We start from the raw sequence: 15,944 nt of genomic DNA on the forward strand, positions 1-15,944 counted from the left end.
ACATCATTTTGTATTCTGGATTTTGTCGATGCCAATGTCTTATTAATTTCCAAGCACTGTTTAGTGTGAATTTGCCTGAAGGTGTTGGCATATATATAGGTGTGTCCCAGTGTTCATCTGATTTATCAAAGTACACTTCCTGCCTTATATGGTTTTCAATGTCTTGTGGGAAGTTTATTTGTAAAATATGATCATTCCATCCAGCTCCTTGTCTCAGTTCTTCTACATCTTCAAATCTTCATTGATGTTGAATTTCTGTGGTACTACATGATAAAGTGATCCCAGACCAATCCAATTCTCATGCCAAACACTAGTAGTACCTCTATTTAACACCCATAATATTTCATGTTCCACCTGATCTCTTGCCTCAATTATTTTTCTCCACACATGTGATCCCTGTCTTAATTGTACCACAGTAGGTTGCTCTTTTTTGCAATATTTATTCCATATGAAATTCGACCACAATAATTTTGTTGTCCTAAATATCCACCACAGTTTGGCAAAGAGGGCCTTTGAAACATTAAATAAGGATCTGAAGACAATCCCTCCTTCCTCCTTAGGCAGATAAAGGTTTTCCTACTTTGCCCAATGTCTGCTCCTCCCCTCTTCTTTTGCACTCCAAAAGAACCTGGCAAATATCTTGTGCATGTGTTCAATGACGTTGTTAGGTGGATCCAGAACTGAAAGTATGTGTGTTGGTAAGCTTTGTAGCACACTGGATATGAGAGTGGCTTTACCTTCTAAAGATAACAGCTTACCTTTCCAGGAATGTAATTTGGCTTTCATTTTCTGAACAAGGTCATTGTAATATTCTTTTCTTCTCCTTGTGTAGAAAATTAGAGAGCTTAGGTAAGTGAAGGGGAACTTTTCTTTATGAAAACCAGTGATTGAACCAACACTGTCAACCAATTGTGTAGCTGCATTAGCATGCATGTAGTATGAACTCTAGGACTTGTTGATTAACTGTCCAGATGTTTGTTCATATTGTGTGAGAACCTTAACAATTTTACCCAAACTGTATGTGTCCGCTGAACTGAAGATGATTGTATCATCAGCATATGCTAAATGGTTCAAAGGATCAATCCATTTTGGCATGCCATACCCTATGAATTTCTTGTCGTCAAACAGTTTGTTCGTTGTTCTTGTTAGGACTTCAGCAGATAAAATAAACAATGCAGGTGATAGAGGATCACCCTGCTTAACCCCCCTTGTTGATTTGAAGAAACTAGATTATTGACCATTAACTAGGACAGAGTACCAATTGTTAGCTAGCAAGTTCCAGATCATGATTATGTAATGTTCAGCAAATCCCATTCTCCCCAGTACATGAAGGACGTACTGCCATGAAACTCTATCATAGGCATTAGCCATGTCCAGTTTAATCACAACATTAGCTGGCTTCCCTCTCCTCTCAACCTAATATCAGTAACAATTTCCTGTGTGAGTAATATATTTTCAAAAATGCTTCTTCCCTTCACAAAGCCGGATTGGTTTGGTAATATCAAAGAAGGGAAGATATTTTCCAACCTGTCATGCATTATCCTAGAGAACACTTTGTTGATGAAGTTTCTTAGGCTTATAGGCCTTAAGTCTGTAAAAGTTTCAACATGAGGTCTTTTAGGTATTAAAACTAGTGTGTGACTGATTTTGGTAGAGATGAGCCTTCAAAAAACCATTGAACCATGTTGAATATGTCCTCTCCCACAATTTCCCAGCAATGTTGGTAAAATAGTCTAGTGAAACCATCAGGTCCACTGGCACTGTCTCCACTTAGAGTAAAAACTGCATGCTTCACTTCTTCAAATGATGGGAATTTGCACAGTTTCATGTTTCGTTCCATAGTCACCATAGCAGGTATATTGTTAAGAATGTCAAAGTTTGTAGGATTACTTTCCTGTATGAACTGTCTTCTGAAAAATTCTACTGCAGCTAAAGACATAAGCTCTTGAGATTCTAGCCAAGCACCATCTGAATTTTGAATTCTTTTGAGCTGAAGCTTCTGCCTCTTGCCGTTGACATAATTATGAAAAAATCTTATGTTCCTATCATCTTCATCAAACCAAGTCATACCTTCCTTTTGCTTCCAAAACTGCTCCTCAAAGCTAAGATATTTCTTTAGCTCAGCTTGAGCTTTTTGGAGAACTATCCTATTCTCAATTGTTGGATCTTCTTCAAATAAAATCTCCTTCACTCTAACAATATCCTCTCTAATTGCAAGCTACTTGAATATGTCACCATATGTTAGCATACACCAGTGAGACAGGGCAGTTTTAACTCTTTTTAACTTTAGCTTGAATATCAAGAAATGATCACCCATGAAATCTGCAAGCCAGTTCTGCCTTACCACATCCAGAAATGTGTCATGCTTTATCCAAAAGTTAAGAAACTTGAAAGGTTTAACAAACTGCATAGACTCTGCACCACAAGTCATCAATAGTGGTGCATGATCTGATACTGTTCTGATAAGATGCTCAACTTTAATTCTGGGGTATAGTTGTTGAAAATGTTGGTTGACAAATATTCTATCTGGTCTTTTGAAGATGCATTCTGAGTTTGGTCGACCATTCCACCAGGTGAAGGGACTGCCTTTGTAGCCAACATCAAACAGAGCACAAGAATTGGCACAACAAGCAAAGTCTTCATATTCAGGTGGATAGACTGGTATCTCACCTATCTTCTCATCCTCATCTATTAGAACATTAAAGTCTCCTCCGACTACCCAAGGAATTTTCATATTACTTGTCAAATAATACAGGTTTTCCCACAGTTCAAGCCTCTCTTAAGGTGAGCATTTAGCATACACAAAAGTCATCATTATTTGTTTGCAAATGTCCTGATGACAAACTCTAATTATGACCTGTTGCTCAGTGTCATTCACTACTTCCCATTCAGTCAATGCATCAAAGAACAACCAAATTTTACCATTGATGTTAGACATAGCAGCTTCCATACCTAGCCTTCTTCTGTATGTCTGGATATGTTTACAGTTCTCAAAAGGTTCCATAAGTGCAATGATGAAGAAACCATGTTCTCTTTGCATATTTATCGCCCTTTGAAATGCCTGCTATGTGTTTACAGACCTTATGTTCCAAATTAAAGATTTGATCATCATTTAGATATTGAGGCTGCCCTTCTAGACAGTATTCTTTTAGGTTGATGGGCCTCCTTGTGTTGACCTTGTTTTCTTCCTTTTTTTCCACTCTTATTTTCTGCTCTAGGAGATAGATCAGCCTCCCTAACAACTGCTTTAAAGTTCCCTGCTATAGAATCATCATCCCCTTCATCTGCCAGTTTGTCATAATCACCTAAAGCTTACTAAGATTCCAGAGGTGCTGCATTGTGTGTTACAAGGTCATGTAACACTTGTATTGGAGAATTCAGTGGGATGTTTAGCTGTATGTTGAGTAGCTGCCCTGTTCTAGAAACACAAGCCATGGGAACTGGTTCCATTGTGCCAGATTGATAAGGAACCATAGCTTGTTGAAACCGAGCTTCAGTTGTTCCCTTAGTAGCCAGTTCATTATGATGTGAAGCTCCCAAAGATTGCTGCAACTTCCTGAACTGCAGAGCATAAATAAAGACAAGAGTTGGTTTGACTGTTGGTAGTTTTGCTTCTTGTAATCCATCAATAGTACAAAGCAATTCCCCCGGTAAATCACCCCCATCTCTGCCTCATCAATCTCTTCAGTCAAATCATGGTTGGCTGTAGACAAGTCTATTAAAAACTTTGATTGAGGAACTCGTGGAGTATCATTTGAAGCTTCAACTATTTTACTTTTATTTGTTGCAGAATTATGCCCAAACTTCTGCACGCCATCACTCCATAGTGGGCTATGACCTCTAGTAGTTCCGATCGATTTAGGTGATTCCACACATGTCTGTGAAGGTATCTCCTGGCAGGAGTGATTTAGTGGAGCATTCAGACCCCTCTTCTAAGTAGTAAAACTCCTCTTAACCCAATCAACCATTCTCACCTTTGTGGCTTTAATAAGTGCAGGAGATTGAATTTCTGCTATAGGAACATTGGAATGACATTGTTGGAGTACAATGGGCTGATTTTGGTGATGTTGGAGTATATTGTTTTTATTGGTTTTCATGATTGTTTGAATAGTTTCGGATCAATGAGAATTGGTTTGAGGTGCTAGAGAGGCATTAGAGCCGGTTATGAAACTTCGGAGTAAGGTAAGTCTCCTGTCTAACCCTGTGAGAGGGAATTTACCCCATAGGTGTTATTCTTGTTATATGCTACATGTTGTGGGAGCTGCGCACGTATGGGGTGACGAGTGTCCGTGCGTATGCTAGAATTCCTGACTATGTCCGGGTAGACTTAGGTTCACGCCATGCTTTAATTGTACTAATTGAGTTATCCTTGCCTATTTAATTCCTTTATTTCACATTACGACCTGAGACTAGGCTTGCGTAGAGTGACAGACTCGCTATTGTAGAGATTTGACAAGCTACTTGATTAGTCGCAGAATAATTGTTCTTTCCCCTACAAATTTCACCCGTGTTGTGCGTTTGCATCGAAAAGCTTCCTTAAATTTCATAATTCACATGTATATTCGTGAGAGGGCTCAAGGACCCGTTAAAGCTTCTTATTCTTATAGGATCGAGACGTTCGCCTCGGCAGTATCATACTCTTATGGGGTTAGGCCGTTCGCCTTAGCAATATCATATTCTTATAGGATCATGCCATTCGCCACGACAGTATCATATTCTTATGGGATCGGGCCGTTTGCCTTGGCAGTATCATATTCTTATGGGATCGGGCCGTTCGCCTCGGCTGTATCATATTCTTATGGGATCGGGCCTTTCGCCTCGGTAGTATCATATTCTTATAGGATCGGGCCGTTCACCTCGGCAATATCATGTATGATATTCTTATGGGATCGGGTCGTTCGCCTCGGCATTTCTATAAAATACTCTTATGGGATCGTGCCATTCGCCTCGGCAACTTCATGAAATACTCTTATGGGATCGGGCCGTTCGCCTCGACATAGTCATGCGTATTATTTGACAAAAAACCAGTGTATCCGTGAGTTTTCATGATTTGAATTGTGACGACCTATCTGGTGGGGACTATTTTATATATATACTCCGATTGAGGAGGTAACCGATAATTGAGAGCTTGTGTTTACTGTTCAGAAGATGATCGTACCACGTACCTATATTTGTTTACACTGTTTATTTACCATGCCTCATACTTGTTTACTTTCTATTGTACTCTATTAATTGGACCACTAGTAAGTGTCGACGTCGATCCCTCATCACTACTTCTCCGGGGTTAGGCTAGATACTTACTAGGTACACGTTGATTTACGTACTCATGCTACACTTATGCAGTTTTGTGCAGGTATATATATTTCTGGTGGTCTTTTGGGCACATGGGCACAACTATTATGGGGACTTCATGGTGAGCTGCATCCCATGTTACAATCTACAATATACGGAGTCTCCATCAAAACTATTTGCATTTTTCCTGTTTAACTTGTATTCTAGACATATGCTGTATTGTTATTGTACCTTCTAGTAGATGCTCATGCACTTATGACATCGGGTTTTAGGGGTGTTCTTGAATTTATTTATGGATTGTTTACATTGATACACTTTTACTCATTATTTTAATTAAATTGTACGAAACTACGATTTATTTTAATGCATTGACCTATCTATCTAAATAAGATTCATGATTTTAAAAATAATAAAATGGATAATTAAGTGTTGGCTTGCCTAACAGCGACGTTGGGCGCCATCACGGTTTATAGTGGATTTTGGGTCGTGATAGCTTGGTATCAGAGCACTAGGTTCACTTAGGTCTCACGAGTCATGAGTAAGTCTAGTAGAGTCTTACAGATCGGTACTGAGACATTTGTACTTATCTTCGAGAGGCTACAGGGCTGTTAGGAGCACTTCCCTTCTTGATTCCTCGTCGTGCGATTTGATTCCATTGAGGCTTATGCCTTCATTTCCTTCCTACTCATATTTTATACGGTGTGGAGTGCTTATTATCAATTGAGAACTGACGAGTTGTGAAGATGCTACAGATGCGGTGCTGGATGCTCTTCTCTGCGAATGCGGGCGGACCATTATTGCCGCCTTATGGAGGAATGTTCTGCCATTTCAGCCCAGTGTTGGTATTGCCTACGTTCGAGATTTGATATCTCCGAATTTGGTGAAATTCTTGTTAATATTTGTGTCGCCATCCTTGAATAAATTCATTGAGGCTCATCGGCATGTTGGGCTTTATTTGGTTGCCTCTGGGAATTGTGTTGGGAGTTGGAACCTAAGAGGAAGTTATCAGATAGGGTTGTGCATTGCGACTTTAGAATCGGACTAGTGTTTCCAGTGTTGATGGTTCGAGGGAGATGATCTCTGAGGTGGTTTCTATGCTTGGGAATTTTGAATGTGACGAGAAGGGCTTGATTGGAATATAGGAAAAAGTGAAGTATTCGATCATTGTCTTGGATGCAATACGACTTCGAATTCCAAACACGTTGTTTGACCTTCGGGTGATGTTAATGAATGAAGAGATTCTTATGGCCGGCGAATCAGTGTGGACCCAGGGAGGTTAGTTGATTTCATGATGGATGTAACTATAGCAATGACGTTAGTGGAGGTCAATATGAGGTTACATGTGTGGTCTATCTATTGTGAACAGGTTAGCGGTTGCGTGGTTTTGAGGAGGTTCCTACAATGAGTTCTACTTCTATCCAACATGGGATGTATGTTTTGCGATGTGAGCTTGGGTCACTTGAAGAAGATTGTACGACTGTCAGGAGGTCGAGTCTGTGATTGTGACTGATAATTCGGGATGTGTTAGGATTAGTACAACAAGAACTTATGAGGAATTTGGCTGAGTAACGATGTGGGATCATGGTAACTAGGGGGAAGAGGTCATTGTGGGGGTCTGGATCTATGTGACTGTAGTGTAAAGCTAAGTGGGGGAGCTCACCGTTTACGATTGGGTCACGTGGTTGTGTGCTTGTCGGTGCATTGGTAGAATTAATTATGACGAAAAAAAGGAAATATCAGGGGTAATTCGGACAAAGGACTTGAGGAATGCGTGCTACATCTCACCCTATCGATTCGTGTGCAGGTATTGGGATGACTTAGAGTTTATGCTTCTAGTGGATGTGATGTACAATAAAAGAATTCATCCAGTTGCTTCTTTGGAAGTGTTCATGTGCTAAGGGAGCACCCGTGTTTGGTTATGTACTCGGGACCAGGGCAGAGTGGGTGACTCTTAATAATGGTCCTAATGGGTTTTAGAATTAAAGTGCGGTGTTTAAAGATTTTTGGGTTCGTTATGTGGCTGAGGACTGGGTTTTGCAGCAGAGTATGAAGAACAATCGGGGAATTTCTATGTTATCATCAGGTCTACGGTGCAGTGTCAGAGAAATAAGACAAACAACTTCTGGTTCGTAGGAGGCCTTTCAGAATGGGTGTATCAGCTGAAAATACTATTGAGTTCCTAAGGAGGGTATGAGATGGCTCATGGGTATTGAGATGATGTGGTCTTGTAATCTGGGCTACTAGGTACGAGTGTTGTTTGAGGTCTGTTATGTGTTTGAATTGAGCTACTATTATTTCGAAGGCAAGCCCGGAGTAAATTGGAAGAAGTTGGGTCAGTTAGCAATGGTTTAGATCAGCATGGTGGTGGAAATGATCAATTCCTTCACTGTGTTAAGGATATACAGGTGATTTGTGGCTATACGTGTGGGCTTAACAACCTCCATGATTTGATTGATTTGGAAGTATTTGACTCTAATGGCCTTGTTATATGTAAATGAATCCCGAAAGAATTATGGTGGTTTAGACCACAATTTGAGGTTTGATTTTTTACGGTTATGGGAATTTGGTTGCGTGTTACAATTGTTCTTCTAAATTAAGTGGAGTAAAAGGGGTTCTAGACGATGAAGTGCGTATTCTACTGTTGGATCAAGGGTTATGATAAAATTCTTGGACTCTCGCGTAACGGCAGGATAGGTGCGGTGAGCGTTGAGCGTTGAGCGGTATAGTAATTAGAAGTTGAGGATCAAAGTTGCGGTTCGGTTTTGATAAGCATGTCACGATCTCGGAGGAGCACGGGAAGATTTCAGATGTTCGGAATGTGCTGGCACTATTTTCGGGCAGACTCATGATGGTCTATTTTGTGGAAGAAGTGTTGGGTATTGATAAGCGAATGCTTGACTATCACTATGGAAATAGCATGGTCGATGGCCATTAAGAAGTTGGGATATTAAAAGTGTTTTAGATTTGTCCCACATTGGACAATATCTCTTCTTTCCTGTTTAACATGAAGGCTGGTATAGACCAAATCCAAAAGTGGTATGAATTTTCCTCCATTTTGCATTTCACATGAAATGGAAGTTCTGCTAAAAAGGATAATGGAATACGTGAAAGAGAACTCACTGATATTACCCCATACGCAAAAGCTCATTGGATATAACTATATTCTACACCTATAAATAGATGCACGAATATAAATAACTCCCTTGGTGCCAGAGATTTTGGCATTCCACGGGGATTGCACGGGATCGCAGTTAATAATCTATATGTAACAATTAATCTAAGATAGCTAGAGTATTTGCCCATAAATTATTATCGCTTAACTCATAAGCTTCTATTAATCATGGTTATTAATATCATTACTTTGTCTAATTTAAAATTCTTTTGAGGACTCCTCCCACAATACACAAAAAGAGATAAACAAGATCACATCAAACAAACAGTACATCTTTCATACTGGAAGAGACCATATGCCATAGCAACAACAATAAACAAAATTCCAGTTTTTGCTCCTACGCAATAACAATCAGTATTCAACACTAAATCAATGTTCACCACAACTTTCAGCATTCTAAACAGCCCAAACAGAGAACCTTCAACTAGAAAGAAAAAGAGAAAGAGATTCTGGTTTTAAGCGAATAAGAAGAAAGAATCTTCAGAAGACAGAAAGAATAAACTTACTTTGCCGGATGATATTGCCGGTTGATGCCAGCTGTAACGATCCGACCGGTCATTTTGGATTTTAGCGCGTCGCTCAGCGGTTTGGAGCCTTGGGTAGCTTCACTTCATGTATTATTACTTGTACGCGTAGTCGGATCTGAATTTCGGGAAGTTCAGAGTTGATTCGGATGGAAAATTCTCATTTCGAAAGCTTTAAGTTGGAAGAGTTGACTAAGGTTTGACTTTTGAGTAAACGATCTCGGAATCGGGATTTGATATTTCCAATAGGTTCGTATGATGATTCTGTACTTGGGCGTATGTTCGGGTTGAGTATCAGGTCGCCCAGGAGCATTTCAGCGCTTATTGTGGAAGGTTGACATTTTAAAATTTTTAGAATTTTTTAAGTTTGGTTTGAGGTGGATTTTGGTGTTATCGATGTTAGTTAGGGGTTCCAAGCCTTGGAATAGGTTCGTATCGTGATTTATGACTTGCACGTAAAGTTTGGCATCATTCCGGAATGTTTAATTATGAATCGGACGCGTTCGTCAAAGTTTGAATGTTTGAAAGTTGAAAGAAGGTTTCAATCGTCGATTCGTAGTTTTGATGTTGTTTGGTGTGATTTCAGGTCTCGAGCAGGTTCGTGTTATATTTTGGGACTTGTTAGTATGATTGGACGGGGTCTCGGAGGCCTCAGGTGTGATTCGGAGTGGTTTCAGACCATTTTTCCTTGTTTTACAACTGCTGGTGCTGGTGCTGTTGTCTGGTTTTGTTCTTCGCGAACGCGAAGAGTCTCATGCGTTCGCGAAGAAGGATTTTGGGGCTGCTGGGATTTGCTCATCGCGAACGTGAAGCAGGAGTCGCGAATGGGGAGAAAAGCCTGGGGTAGCCTACGCGTACGCGACTTGGAGGTCGCGAACACGAAAAAGGAAGGGGAGTTGGGGCCTGACAGGCGTTATGCCTTCGCAAACGCGGCTCGTGGCCCACGAACGTGAAGGGCAGATGTCAGAAGGCTTTGCGAATGCGACGTGGAGGTCGCGAACGCGTAGTGGAAATTTTGGAGGCCGTGATTTTGGTCTTCGTGATCGCGATGGTTTTTCCGCGATCGTGAAGAAGAGCGGGCTTGGGCAGGTTGATTTAATACGAGACTTAGCCCATTTTTCTCCCATTTTTCATTTGATTGGGCGATATTTGGAGCTCATAGAGGGAATATTTTCATCATCTATGTCAAGATAAGTAATTCCCGCATATTGTTAGCTAACTACATAGATTCTACAAGGATTTAAAAATAGAAATTAGTAGAAATTGTGAGATTTTGAAAGAAACATAGAATTTGGTATTTTTTGATTTTGACCACGAAATTGAAAATGGAATAGGGAATACATTATATTATTAAATTCATAAAGTTATGGGTAATATTTATCTTCGAGGGTTGACTTTGTTGACTTTTCGAGTAGAATTGGAAAGTGTTATAAATTAATTTTTTAAGCAAATAAACCATTAGGTTATTCACCTAGCAGCTGTTATAATAAATAAATCCCAGAATGGATCCGTGAATTATAAATTGTTCAAATGAATCAAAAATATAAAGGTAATCACACGACTAGTGCTAGTTGTTACAAAGTAGCAAAAACCTATAGCAGTAGTGCATGTAACAAAATGTGTATTTGAAGACTTCCAGTCTGAATTGCCGCTTTTGCCTTGGCACACCAATTGCAAACTAATATGTGTAGCACCTACAACGCTCTCACCAGGCGCCGTTGTTTGCAAACCGAAGGAAAAGGCAAGTATGAAGCCATAAAAGCTGCAGCAAAGTAGATTGGACATCTTTAATGGAGTCTGGAGGAACTTGAATGCCATCGGCTATGGTGAAATGATTATACTTAATGCTCAATGTTGTTGATCCTGCTTGATAGCTTTGGAATCCAACTCAGTGCGCATTGAAAACACTCCAATACTATTGGATAATTATCCAATAATACATGACACGACTGATGATGTAGCATATTTGAAGTGAGGTGTGATATAAGTACACAGTGTCCATATGAATTCCAAGATTTGTATGCTCTTGTCAGTGTTGGCTGAGTTATGCAGCGTATGGAGTACACGATCTCGTATCAATGTGTGTTCCATACTTAGTTTTCTACTTCCTTTGCGTGGTTGAGGCATTTGAACATCATATGTTTGGGGAGCATGTTGTGTTGCTGAAACATCCATTTATTTGCTTTGAAATAACCACAAGAAATGTGTTTTTGAAGGCATGTATCTTACAGTATTAACTGTATTCAATCAGGTGCCCTTCTTCTTGCAGTCCTAACCCTAAGGTTTGGTAATTGTGCATTGTCTTGGTTTATTAAAGTCTTTCCTGCCTTTGGTAATTCCTGAAATGATTGATATGTTACAGGACCTGCAAAAGAAAAAGCAATGTTAGCTAAGTAGTCTGCTACAGAGTTGCCTTCTCGTTGGACATGTTAAAATAGCACATTGAAATGCTCCTTCATGTCATTGATCTTCTTCATGTCTTTCCCAATACCCTAAGGAACCTCCCATTCACCCTCAATTATTTTCTTCATCACAAGAGAATCTATTTCAATGATGAGAGGGTGGAGTTGTATTTGAACACAGTGTGAAAGTCCTTCCATAATTGCCTTTGCCTCAGCTGTTATATTAGTTGACTGCCTATTCCTTCAGCTTTTGCAAACACCAAATCACCAGCATCATTTTTCACATAAAATCCTTTCAAGCTTGGCCCTGGATTCCCTCTACAAGCTCCATCAGTGTTGCATTTGTACCACCTAGCACCAAGCATCAACCATAGAACTCTTTTGGTAACAACTGGCTTATAGCCTTCAAAATATTTAACCATATTAGGCCAACTGAGGAGTATGCTATACAACCACTTGTATCTATTCCTTTCCAGGTAGTGTAAGGTTTTGTTTATCTCATGTACTATCTTATGAAAGGATATTACACCTCCTTCATACTTCGTTTTGTTCCTTCTTTTTCATAGTTCCCATGTGATAATTGCAGGTGCTACTTGATACAATGGCCTCAATTTTATTCAACAATTTGCACCCCACCATGATTTGATGACCTGGTGAACTTGAACCAGGTTTACCACCAGTCCTCCAGCCTTTATGAACAACTGCCATACCTTTGTGGCAGTGTCACTTGTAAGGAAAATATGTTAAAGAGTTTTCTGTTGTGTATGTATGCAACACCAGCACTTAGACACAGTTAAGTAGCCCCATCTCCTCCATATATCATCTGTAGGTAGCTTCCCTCTCCATATACTTTACAAGAAAAATGATATCTTGAATGGTAAACCCCGCGTCCACATCATTTTATATTCTGGATTTTGTCGATGCCAATGTCTTATTAATTGCCAAGCACTATTTAGTGTGAATTTGCCTGAAGGTGTTGGCATACATATATGTGTGTCCCAGTGTTCATCTGATTTGTCAAAGTACACTTTCTGCCTTATATGTTTTGCAATGTCTTGTGGGAAGTTTATTTGTAAAATATGATCATTCCATCCAGCTCCTTGTCTCAGTTCTTCTACATCTTCAAATCTTTATTGATGTTGAATTTCTGTGGTACTACATGATAAAGTGATCCCAGACCAATCCAATTCTCATGCCAAACACTAGTAGTACCTCTATTTAACACCCATAATATTTCATGTTCCACCTGATCTCTTGCCTCAATTATTTTTCTCCACACATGTGATCCCTGTCTTAATTGTACCACAGTAGGTTGCTCTTTTTTACAATATTTATTCCATATGAAATTCGACCACAATAATTTTGTTGTCCTAAATATCCACCACAGTTTGGCAAAGAGGGCCTTTGAGACATCAAATAAGGATCTGAAGACAATCCCTCCTTCCTCCTTAGGCAGACAAAGGTTTTCCTACTTTGCCCAATGTCTGCTCCTCCCCTCTTCTTTTGCACTCCAAAAGAACCTGGCAAATATCTTGTGCATGTGTTCAATGACGTTGTTAGGTGGATCCAGAACTGAAAGTATGTGTGTTGGTAAGCTTTGTAGCACACTGGATATGAGAGTGGCTTTACCTTCTAAAGATAACAGCTTACCTTTCCAGAAATGTAATTTGGCTTTCATTTTCTAAACAAGGTCATTGTAATATTCTTTTCTTCTCCTTGTGTAGAAAATTAGAGAGCTTAGGTAAGTGAAGGGGAACTTTTCTTTATGAAAACCAGTGATTGAACCAACACTGTCAACCAATTGTGTAGCTGCATTAGCATGCATGTAGTATGAACTCTAGGACTTGTTGATTAACAGTCCAGATGTTTGTTCATATTGTGTGAGAACCTTAACAATTTTACCCAAACTGTATGTGTCCGCTGAACTGAAGATGATTGTATCATCAGCATATGCTAAATGGTTCAAAGGATCAATCCATTTTGGCATGCCATACCCTATGAATTTTTTGTCGTCAAACAGTTTGTTCGTTGTTCTTGTTAGGACTTCAGCAGATAAAATAAACAATGCAGGTGATAGAGGATCACCCTGCTTAACCCCTCTTGTTGATTTGAAGAAACTAGATTATTGACCATTAACTAGGACAGAGTACCAATTGTTAGCTAGCAAGTTCCAGATCATGATTATGTAATGTTCAGCAAATCCCATTCTCTCCAGTACATGAAGGACGTACTGCCATGAAACTCTATCATAGGCATTAGCCATATCCAGTTTAATCACAACATTAGCTGGCTTCCCTCTCCTCTCAACCTAATATCAGTAACAATTTCCTGTGTGAGTAATATATTTTCAAAAATGCTTCTTCCCTTCACAAAGCCGGATTGGTTTGATGATATCAAAGAAGGGAAGATCTTTTCCAACCTGTCATGCATTATCCTAGAGAACACTTTGTTGATGAAGTTTCTTAGGCTTATAGGCCTTAAGTCTGTAAAAGTTTCAACATGAGGTCTTTTAGGCATTAGAACTAGTGTGTTACTGATTTTGGTAGAGATGAGCCTTCAAAAAACCATTGAACCATGTTGAATATGTCCTCTCCCACAATTTCCCAGCAATGTTGGTAAAATAGTCCAGTGAAACCATCAGGTCCACTGGCACTGTCTCCACTTAGAGTAAAAACTGCATGCTTCACTTCTTCAAATGATGGGAATCTGCACAGTTTCATGTTTCATTCCATAGTCACCATAGCAGGTATATTGTTAAGAATGTCAAAGTTTGTAGGATTACTTTCCTGTGTGAACTGTCTTCTGAAAAATTCTACTGCAGCTAAAGACATAAGCTCTTGAGATTCTAGCCAAGCACCATCTGAATTTTGAATTCTTTTGAGCTGAAGCTTCTGCCTCTTGCCGTTGACAAAATTATGAAAAAATCTTGTGTTCCTATCATCTTCATCAAACCAAGTCATACCTTCATTTTGCTTCCAAAACTGCTCCTCAAAGCTAAGATATTTCTTTAGCTCAGCTTGAGATTTTTGGAGAACTATCCTATTCTCAATTGTTGGATCTTCTTCAAATAAAATCTCCTTCACTCTAACAATATCCTCTCTAATTGCAAGCTTCTTGAATATGTCACCATATGTTAGCATACACCAGTGAGACAGGGCAGTTTTAACTCTTTTTAACTTTAGCTTGAATATCAAGAAATGATCACCCATAAAATCTGCAAGCCAGTTCTGCCTTACCACATCCAGAAATGAGTCATGCTTTATCCAAAAGTTAAGAAACTTGAAAGGTTTAACAAACTTCATAGACTCTGCACCACAAGTCATCAATAGTGGTGCATGATCTGATACTGTTCTGATAAGATGCTCAACTTCAATTCTGGGGTATAGTTGTTGAAAATGTTGGTTGACAAATATTCTATCTGGTCTTTTGAAGATGCGTTCTGAGTTTGGTCGACCATTCCACCAGGTGAAGGGACTGCCTTTGTAGCCAACATCAAACAGAGCTTAAAAATTGGCACAACAAGCAAAGTCTTCATATTCAGGTGGATAGACTGGTATCCCACCTATCTTCTCATCCTCAGCCATTAGAACATTAAAGTCTCCTCCGACTACCCAAGGAATTTTCATATTACTTGTCAAATAATACAGGTTTTCCCACAGTTCAAGCCTCTCTAAAGGTGAGCATTTAGCATACACAAAAGTCATCATTATTTGTTTGCAAATGTCCTGATGACAAACTCTAATTATGACCTGTTGCTCAGTGTCATTCACTACTTCCCATTCAGTCAATGCATCAAAGAACAACCAAATTTTACCATTGATGTTAGACATAGCAGCTTCCATACCTAGCCTTCTTCTGTATGTCTGAATATGTTTACAGTTCTGAAAAGGTTCCATAAGTGCAATGATGAAGAAACCATGTTCTCTTTGCATATTTATCACCCTTTGAAATGCCTGCTGTGTGTTTACAGACCTTATGTTCCAAATTAAAGACTTGATCATCATTTAGATATTGAGGCTGCCCTTCTAGACAGTATTCTTTTAGGTTGATGGGCCTCCTTGTGTTGACCTTGTTTTCTTCCTTTTTTTCCACTCTTATTTTCTGCTCTAGGAGATAGATCAGCCTCCCTAACAACTGCTTTAAAGTTCCCTGCTATAGAATCATCATCCCCTTCATCTGCCAGTTTGTCATAATCACCTAAAGCTTACTAAGATTCCAGAGGTGCTGCATTGTGTGTTACAAGGTCATGTAACACTTGTATTGGAGAATTCAGTGGGATGTTTAGCTGTATGTTGAGTAGCTGCCCTATTCTAGAAACACAAGCCATGGGAACTGGTTCCATTTTTCCAGATTGATAAGGAACCATAGCTTGTTGAAACCGAGCTTCAGTTGTTCCCTTAGTAGCCAATTCATTATGATGTGAAGCTCCCAAAGATTGCTGCAACTTCCTGAACTGCAGAGCATAAATAAAGACAAGAGTTAGTTTGACTGTTGGTAGTTTTGCTTCTTGTAATCCATCAATAGTACAAAGCAATTCCCCTGGTAAATCACCCC

General features: G+C 39.4%; 1 protein-coding gene across 1 annotated transcript; it reads right to left on the minus strand.

Moving 5' to 3' along the window:
* Positions 1 to 945: 945 nt before the first annotated feature.
* LOC138892331 (uncharacterized) lies at positions 946 to 2,734 on the minus strand. Its single transcript, XM_070176038.1, has 4 exons — positions 2,345 to 2,734; positions 1,682 to 2,218; positions 1,259 to 1,416; positions 946 to 1,207 (listed from the first exon to the last, which is right to left on the minus strand). The coding sequence occupies exons 1-4, from the start codon at positions 2,732 to 2,734 to the stop codon at positions 946 to 948; spliced, it is 1,347 nt and encodes a 448-aa protein (XP_070032139.1).
* Positions 2,735 to 15,944: the final 13,210 nt, after the last annotated feature.

This window comes from Nicotiana tomentosiformis, chromosome 5 (genome assembly GCF_000390325.3).
Source record: "Nicotiana tomentosiformis chromosome 5, ASM39032v3, whole genome shotgun sequence".
In the NCBI taxonomy this organism is placed as follows: domain Eukaryota; kingdom Viridiplantae; phylum Streptophyta; class Magnoliopsida; order Solanales; family Solanaceae; genus Nicotiana; species Nicotiana tomentosiformis.